We start from the raw sequence: 9,482 nt of genomic DNA on the forward strand, positions 1-9,482 counted from the left end.
TTCTGACCAGTTCCCATCTTTTAATTGGGATGCCGGATATATCTAAGATCTACCAATCTTGCACACCTTTGTTAATAAACTTTGAGGTCAAGTATGTGGTCATACGGGCGAGACAGGTGAGAGGAACTGACCGGATCTATCAGGAACGGAAATTTATGTCTATATCTATAATTGAAGGTTGTTGCTTGGAAATTACAGCGAACTTTTCAAGCTGCGAATATTGTGTTTTATGTGCTATTAAATTGAAATAAAAGCACAATTATTACAATTATATTTGTCGTTTTTTTAAGCACTGAGATAGAGAAGAGAAAAAAGGTGCGTGAGTTACCCTTTACTTCCCTCCCACTATCTTTGCTGCTTGTTTTCTGCATGTTTACTGTTAACGTTTACCATATATTGTTGATATTCCCGAATACGCTACGTTGAAAACGCTTAAAATCTGTTCAAGTTTATGAATAAGAAGGAAGCGTTCCGTAAATATTAATATTATTCTTGAAATACACATGTACCATTTCCCCCTCAACTTAAATCAAGAAGGGCTTCTACCGCAGTGCTGGTGGGCCGATATTCCCACCTTCATAAATTTGATAATTTGACAGGAAGCCTTTTTCATCTTGCTCAGATGAAGATGTGCACATGCTAATCGTTACGTTAACTTCCATTACTGAAAATTGCGAAAACTGGAATAGTCTGGTCTGTCTAATTCACTCTGCTCAGGGTTTCGGGTTTGTCCCGCCACGGCTGGGGTCATACCCGCCCCCTATCCCGCGGGCAGAGGAGGGGTGGGGGTGGGGGTTCCTGACTGAACCTGCACACCAAAAGTCTGATGGGTAGTAAATGTATCACATCATTTCCCTGATGAGGCCGTCTGTCAGTAGACAAAATGTTGACTGGTAAATTCCACTTAATTTTTTATAGCTATTAACTTAAAAGACTATTTGATTATCTAAAACACGCGGCTAATGAACATGTTCAACAGATTGATCGCAAAACAACAAGATGAGCTCATAGAGTGATGATCGGCACTTGTCCTTCTTTAGATAAATTAAGCGTTTCAAAATATTTTCAAACCAAATGTTGAGCTCACAAGAGAGGCAAAGCAAGGCAGATGCGGATCAGGATCGCACCAGTCGTGCCCTGATCGATAGCAGTGTGAACAGAACTTCCAGAATTTCACAGGTCAGGGCAGTTCATACGGCTCAAGGAACGCATTCTGACACATCCACTTGCAAGGTAATGCAAGCCAGACACGGCATTCTTGTTTACATGAGGTTTGTGTTTTACCTGCCCTCAATTGAGTTTCATCGAGTGAAATGACATACTTTTCAAACAGAATTTGCAGTTAGAAGAGAACGGGTGTGCGTCTCGCAGTTTTCACCACCACCTGGCGTAAACGAGGAGCATTTGGAAGTGTGTGAAAGAACGGACTTGTAAACAGTACGATTTCCTGGTAAGTTTATTTGAAAGTGTATATGTGAAAAGATGTCTATTACAATGTACCTAACATAAAATGCGATGGGGGAATACATGCGTTTTATTATTTTTTTCACATATGAAAATAATACCTCGCAATGGTTATTTGAAGTTTTTGTGCGCTTGTAAATCATCGCTCTACAAATTCACAAGTATATATATATAGATAGATATAAATGTATACATTTGTCAAGGATTTAGGGTGAAAAAAAGTTTGCCAATGACAGCATGCGCAGAATTGCATAATATGCATCCTTTTGAACTTAAAAAATGCTACTAAGAATAGATTGCGTACAAACTTTCAGGACATATTTGATCAAAACATCGTTTTTAGGATTTTTAAATCGTGAGGATTAACATCGTTTCCATGTCGTTTCCATGGGGATTTTGACGGCTATCATATTATAAAATTCTTGCTTGTTACAGAGAACTTCGGAGTGTTTATTTTATTTTATTCTTTACTCCATCCTGTCAGAACCAAGCGTTCTTTTTCAGCTCATGTTTATAGCAAATAACTTTGACATTGGCATGTGTTACTTAATGTTATCTTAAGCTTGTCTTTATATGTCTTGTGGCAGGGGGTGAACCGTCCACTTTTATTGATTAACCATCATATCCCACTAAAAACTAGAGTCCGGGCCAATACAAAATGCGATGGGCTGTGCACGAAGGAAGTTTGTTGTTTATTACCTTCAAGAAAACTCGAATGATTGAAGGATTCAAAGCTAGTTTCAAAGCAGCGTACAGTATGATCTATCTCACGGAGTTCTAATTACTTTTGTCCATGCTGCACATCTCAGTTTTGGAGGGCAAAAACGTGCAGGGCGGTTAAAAAAAATTATAGTGTTTTCTTTATTTTAGGAATGCCATTCCTCATCACTGGGTTAATGCCTCCAAGCATCTGTACAGGCGCCACAGTTAATTCACTTGAAATTCTAGGGAACTTGATTGAAAAAAAAAAACTAGAAATGCCTCTCGGAGTTCCATTCCTAGGAACTCCTCGTCTGTAAAAAGTATTAAATTGAAAATAGTGCTGATCATTGAATCCTTGACAAGAGCGTTTCCATTAACGTATTTCATAATGATCTGCTAATATACAGCAAAATGAACATGCGTGTCTTTAAAAGGAAATATAGGACGCCGAAATGGTATTGGTCCAGAAATACACATCTCCACTGCTACTCCTCTCTTGAAAGGGGATCTTATTGATAGGGGGTTCCAGGGGGCACCGATTTAAGCACCAAAAAGAAAAAGAAAAAACTCTTTTACACACTTAAAGAGCATTTTTTATTTCCATGTGCTAAGCTGATAAAGATGCCGAACACGTGGCTGATGGTAGTATTTGGGGCCACGGGAGCGCAGGGGGGCTCCGTGGTCAACGCCTTCTTAAAGGACCACGCCTACAAGGTCCGCGCCGTAACCAGGGACGCCTCAAGTGAAAAAGCGGAGGAATTGCGGGCTAAGGGTAAGAGGATTAGCTGGTTCAAAAGTCAGTGCACTTTTGTAGCCACATGAAGCTGGTCATCTCTAAGTACCGAAATATGATGGAATATGGTCGAAAAAGCACTCTGTCATTGTGAACAATTATATGAATAATGATGATAATGTGTGTATTATTATACTCAGCTTGTGCCTGATTTTTGTTATATACCTAAGTCAAAGATCACACAAACAACGAATACATATCCATGCACGTTGAAATATCATTCAATGCTATGCAAAATAAAATCAATCGGAGCCTGACAAAAACTGAAGTTGATATTTGGCTCTCCTTTCACTTTTTTACGAAAACCTCACAATTTATATGTCTTTTATAGATAAGAACAAGAACATTTCATGTGTTGCTCACCTCCTTGCGATCGTAGATGAATTCACTGGACTCGTTCCTCTTTTTAAGGCTGTGAAGTTGTACAGGCAGATCTAGATGATGCTGCCAGCGTTCGCCAGGCGGTAGAGGGCGCTTATGCGTGCTTCGGTGTTACAAACTTCTGGGTGGACACCAAGGATCCCCCGCGCGAGATCCAACAGGTAAGGTTCCGTCGATGTCTACCCCATCTAAAGTTAATAGTATTTTATGGTATAGAATGATCATTGTGCGTATTGAATGGAATGGCTGCCTCTCATTGCTTCAAGTACCGTAAAATTCCATCCCGTAATTTTTAATGCAAATTTCTATTGGGCGGTGACACGTGACGTCATGAGCATTCCTCCACCCGGCTGCCCGGCAAAAAGAGTCCAGGGCCCCGTAAGCGTGTCGATCCCATAATTCGCCCATACTCGCCCCATATAATACATTGTTGCCTCTGTGTGATATTGCAATGCTTTCGAGTTATGGGGCCCTGGACTCTTTTTGCCGGGTGTCGAGCCCAGGTGTCGAAAATCACATGTAAGCCAACTGAAGATGATGGGAAGGAATTACGTCAACATTCCATGACACACCTATTACAACTCATCAATTAAGCACAGCTTGCGCGAATAATATTTTATGAGTCCAAAATCACAGAAAAGGTTCTTCATGCATGCATATATCCTAACAACATATCTGCTCAAATAAAAATTCCATGACGGCATTTAAAAGGGTAACATTACCAGCTAAAACACTCGCGCAACACCTTTTAGGTTTTAGTCATCTGACCTGCTTGCGAATCGATTGATAACCTAACATTTTCATTCATCAATTCCGCATTTCCCGTAAACATTCAAATTGATTACATCATTTGAGGTATCTCTTTCAGGGTAAGAATCTAGTCGACGCCGTGAAAGACGCTGGCGTAAAGCACTTTATCTTCAGTGGATTTGAATATATACAGAAGGTTATTGGGATAGAATGCCCACACTTTGACGCCAAAGGACAGGTAAAGTAGCACCAAATCCACTAGAACGCGTTAAGTCTCACATAAGTATTAATTACCGACACTGACTCCCAGCGTGTGCACCAAACGCCTGTGATCGTCCTTCCAGTAGGCGGAAATGGGTACTTTTGTATACTTAGTTTTATATTTTGTATTGAGGAGAGTGCACATAATCGTCCAGATTCAGGGAGTCTACCAGAACCCGATTTCGATAAAAATGCGTTTTATCTACCCTCTACCAGGGCCAGAGGTTCATTTTTCACTAGATATTCACAGCTTTTTCTCTGGCTAATTCATGACACACATCTCTGCTGGGAAAAAAGTGCACAACACGTTATCTTTGAGGCTGCTGCTACATCTCGATATTTAACCCATTTGTTTCTGAAATGCAAGACGCTTTCTCGAAATTATGTCTTCTTATTTTTCTTACATTGGAATAGCACCAGACCTATGTAGGTCGCATTTACTTTTATACATAATAACGATAATGAAACCTGCTGGAACCTTGACACTGATTCATTGTAATATGCTACCTTATTTGATTTTTAGAAGTTGAGTTATACATACAAAATAATCTCCATTGCATGTACTTGTAATCTGTAACGGGGTTTGACGTTCTCCCTTTCAGACAAGTAAAATGTCAAAACTTTTTCAAAAAAACATGCGTAGACATGGTGTATATATCTCAGACACACACACACATGAATAAATACGTTACTCAGCTACACCTGTACCCTGTGTTGTCTAGTTTGCCAGATTTAGCTCATGTTTGATAGAGTTGGTTTATCAGTGCCATACTCACTAAGTATACTTGTACCAGTGACAATTGTTTTGGTTAGAGATTTAATGGCCCTAAACATTAAACAACATTTTCGTTGCACCAGAAATTGTAACAGTAGAGGTGAACCCCCGTCTCTCCACGCCTCATCCCATCTACAGGCCTGTTAATACAAGCCACGGCATTAAATAAGACATAACCGCAGTACTGATAAGCAAGTTATGGTTGAAAGATCAATTAAACTTGGAGTAATAATTCAATTTTAATATGCAATCTGGTACATGTATGGTTTGATTTGATTCAGTTCAGTTGAATTCAATTTATTTTAATTTAACTCAAACTTATTTGATATTATTGATATTGTAGATAGAAGAATACATGCAGGAGTCGGGTGTACCCTTTACCGGTATACGAGTGTCTTTCTACTATCAAAACTTCTTGACCTATTTTCCGCCCAGGAAGGTAGACGAAGGGAAATATGTACTCGGTAATTATGTATTTTGTGTATATGTTAAGATACCTTTATTTAAGTCGGTTTTGAGTTATGATATTCTGATGCAGCTTTGATACGTTTTTCGTGGTGAGATAATCTTAGGGCTCATTCCCCATGAAAATATCGTTCTACGGAGATCGATCCAACTCTGCGGGGACTCTCGCTGAATGCAATCAGATTAACAGAGAAACTTGCCTCCTACGTCGAAAACAAGAGGATGCGTGTTAATCTGTTAATCTGATTGAATTCACTGAGAGTCCCCGTGAAGCTGAATCGATCTACGTAGAACAATAGATTCATGGGGAATGAGCCCTTATTCTTTGCAATACAAACTGCTTTCATACTGTTCAAGCCTAACACTTGGAATCACCCAAAATTACTTGGACTCCCAGCTTATTTCCTAACTCAAGCCAATAAACGTCAATAGAAACGCACACATAATATGTAACGAACTGAAGATGGAGGATTTTAAACACATGGTATTTATCGTCTACATGTTACATGTATCATAAAAACATCTTGCTATGGGGTACCAAAATGTCCTCGTAAAATTAATTAATTTAGGAATTATGATTTGAACAGTTTACCATTTCTTTCTGGAGCTGTAGGATTTATTATATCGACGTATCCCATTTGTCAGGGGTTTTGTACTACTTTTCTGTTGTGCAATTTGATCTTACTTCAGTCTACATACCTGTCTTATTGCAAACATACTGCGCGTACAGATGTTTTGTTGTGGCTGCGTTCACAATCGGACAAACCAGCACCCCTGTAGTCAACCAACGCAACCAGACGCGTACAGAATTGAGGATTGCCCCCTTCCCCCCTCAACGCAGCCAAAGATCACACTTCCTATGTGAAATTTACGTCACAAAGTATTTTGGTGACGTCATATCTTGTCTGGTTAAGGTTTGCCCAGCTGTGACCACGGTATTGGGTAGTTGACTCTTGCCTTCAGAGTAATGTTCAAGTCAAATCGATATCTCCATGAGGAGATCCACGAAAGAAGTAGCTAAATTTGGTCGTGCAATCAAACTGCACTCCGCATGATATGACATATATCCTAAATGATTTATTTCTTCGCCATATGCAATTACACAGCTGAAATCTTGTATACTCTCAGGCACATACCCTCCACAGAGCTCACGGGGAGCACTTTTTTCATATGATATTCAGATAATTGTCTAGCTGTTTATTATTGTTCTGCGATGATTTTTATTTTATCCTATTATTATTGTTACGTGTTTTTGCACAACTTCGTCATTTTATTCTAGTAAATCATTTTTTATCCTTTTATTAATTTGGATTTATGTTCATTTTTTTTCTTAACCATTTATTCTTCTTAAGTATTTTTCTTGAGAGGTTTATTACTCGGGTGTATTAGGCCTTTCGAGGCATTTTAAAAACAGATTAAAACTCAAGCGGGGAAGAATCTAGTCTCAATTAAAATGCTTTGCTTAGGTAGCTGTCATGTGCACCTAACGTGCTACGTGTTACATGTAAGTTCTGTTTTTCTTCATCACTGTTTTTCCAACTAATATTTTAACAACCAAACCTAGGAATCATTCTTGGTTCAGGGGTGTGCGAGAACCCCTCACCCCTTTCCTGGATCGTATATAAACTCTATCCTCATTTTCTCTTCAGAAATCCCGATGGGTCACTCAATGATGGACGCCATTGACGTAAATGATATAGGCGAGTGTGTCCACTCTATTTTAGAGAAGCCAAAGGAGTATCTCGGCCGTTTCGTCGGTCTGAGTGGAACGTCCATGACCGTCAGTCACTATGCAGATGTTTTTTCAAAGGTTTTCGCGCCAAATCAAGTCACTGATGCTAAGGTACGGATATCCATGCTTTTATCCTCGTTTGTTTGTTTTAATCTTTCCTTGTTCATGGTTAATTCATTCGTGCGTCATTAAATGATTAAAAAAAATGGTGTATACATTTTTTCATCTGGATTTTTGTTTAATAAGAAATAACTTTGAAGAATCGATGTGGCAGATAGCGATTGATTGCGATGCTGTAATTTTGCTATTCCACTTTATTCCCGCTTAACAAAATATTGTTCGATTTTTTTATTCTTTTTTGTCAATCATTTACCCACTTCTTCATTCACTTATTTACTTTTCGTACTAGATGACTACCGACGCTATGATGAAGAAAAGTCGCCGTATAGGAGCAATAGACCTTGCCGTTATGTTCGAGTTTTTTAAGCGGGGTCATCCAGACCGGGATAGCGTTCTGACCAGAAAACTCAACCCGAAAACATCGTCCTTTGAGGCTTGGTTGAAGGCCAACAAGGAGAAATTTAACGATGTTTTTCGCTGAAAGGAGGAAGCGTTGTGTAGCACCTCACGATATCATGTTATAAGACGTTTTGAGCAATTGCAGTCATATTTTAAAATTCTAAGACACCTTTTTTTTCATTTTATTAGTCGACAAGACAATGTCGTCTGACACAGGAGCTTTATCCGCAGTTTTATTTTGAATGTGACGCGAACTCTAATCTAGAAAAAAACAAAAATGTATTCTAAACGCCAAGTGTAAACTCTGTAGTGTAACTACGGTTCCCAGCGGGGGTTCTAGAGGATAGGTGAGTTGGGGGGGGGGGGGGGGGGGGTAGAAGTTGTAATCATCGGTGATTAAGATATACAGGTAGAAAATGCATAATGCAATATGATAAATGTAACCCCTTTTAATGTAATTAAATGTGCATTTAGTGCTCATTAAAATGTATTATTCCTCAACAGTCATAGTGAATTATACTTGTTTTAATATAGTGAATATAGCCATCATTTGGTATGCAACCCATTACAGCACTTCGCTAAGGAATAGCGTAATAATTGCGACACCCCGACCGAGGAATGCGGTACCTCTCGCTTGGACATCTTTTTGTAATTATAATTGACGGGATATAGAGAGTTGCTTAACACTACGATTTCTGTATCTTTCATGGCTTTGACAATATCTGTTAGGGCTCCCCACAGAAAACAATATCCAAAAGGGATACATGTAAGTCTCACATTGTACGGACCGACATTGGCCTGCACTTTCTACAAACCTATCTCTTTTGGGTTGTTTTCTGTCGGGGGGCCTTTAAAATGGTGGTATACGAGGCAAAAACTTACACTACAAAAAACTTACATGTCTGTAGGACGTATCTGTGAAGTAGGTTATTACATTTTCCTGTTAACAGAAAATGCTACTTTATCAAAAAATGGAAACATTTTGGACCACCCTGTAGAATTAAAAGAAAAATCTTAACATAGACGCACTAGTGTGCTCTTTGGAGCAAATACAGTCTTCAGTGGCGGAAGCAGAGAGTGCTGTTCATGGGTGCATGAGGTAAACTTATGGAAATTTGACAACGTTTAAATGTAAATGAACGCACAGTCAATGCTCTGTAAAATCATTATTCTACGAAAGTCATGGGGAAGCATTCCATTTTTGGATTTAATGATATAGTGCCTCATTTGGTATGCAATTCATTCCAGCACTTCGCCAAGGAATAACGTAATAATTGCGACACCCCGACCGAGGAACGCAGTATTTCCCGCTTGGACATCTTTTTGTAATTGACGGGGTATATAGAGTTACTTAACACTACGATTTCAGTATCTTTCATGGTTTTGACAATATCGGGCTTTTTAATCAGGAGGCTTTCTGGTTTAAACTGAATCCAAGATTCTGGTCCGTTCAAAAAGTAATATTTGACGATATTATTCGATACAAGCATATCCAAAATGGGAACCGCCATTCCTCCGCCCACTTCTGTCCATTCAAAGGGGTCTTTCTTTCTAAGATGTATCGCGTTTTTCTCGTATTTCTTATGAAGTTCTGACAACCATCGTTGTGTAAAAGGCGTTTTTGCTCGCATGGGGCCCAT

At 39.1% G+C, this 9,482-nt stretch overlaps 1 protein-coding gene across 1 annotated transcript; it reads left to right on the plus strand.

The window, feature by feature from the left end:
* The first annotated feature begins 1,185 nt into the window (after nucleotides 1-1,185).
* On the plus strand, nucleotides 1,186-8,347 carry LOC106180692 (nmrA-like family domain-containing protein 1). The gene is made up of 7 exons (XM_013564761.2): nucleotides 1,186-1,450; nucleotides 2,779-2,938; nucleotides 3,371-3,501; nucleotides 4,209-4,328; nucleotides 5,470-5,590; nucleotides 7,241-7,434; nucleotides 7,733-8,347. Exons 2-7 carry the CDS (start codon nucleotides 2,788-2,790, stop codon nucleotides 7,922-7,924), a joined length of 909 nt encoding a protein of 302 aa, XP_013420215.2. The 5' UTR covers nucleotides 1,186-1,450; nucleotides 2,779-2,787; the 3' UTR covers nucleotides 7,925-8,347.
* Nucleotides 8,348-9,482: the final 1,135 nt, after the last annotated feature.

Source organism: Lingula anatina, chromosome 3 (assembly GCF_051362555.1).
Source record: "Lingula anatina isolate TDL-2025a chromosome 3, LinAna3.0, whole genome shotgun sequence".
NCBI classification, from domain to species: domain Eukaryota; kingdom Metazoa; phylum Brachiopoda; class Lingulata; order Lingulida; family Lingulidae; genus Lingula; species Lingula anatina.

Bases quoted from the DNA above. Each gene is read 5' to 3' on its own strand.
- LOC106180692 (XM_013564761.2), top strand. From the start codon at position 2,788: ATGCCGAACACGTGGCTGATGGTAGTATTTGGGGCCACGGGAGCGCAG. The intron at 2,939-3,370 runs GTAAGAGGATTA...CCTCTTTTTAAG, and splicing joins GGAGGAATTGCGGGCTAAGG to GCTGTGAAGTTGTACAGGCA. The intron at 4,329-5,469 runs GTAAAGTAGCAC...TTGATATTGTAG, and splicing joins ACTTTGACGCCAAAGGACAG to ATAGAAGAATACATGCAGGA.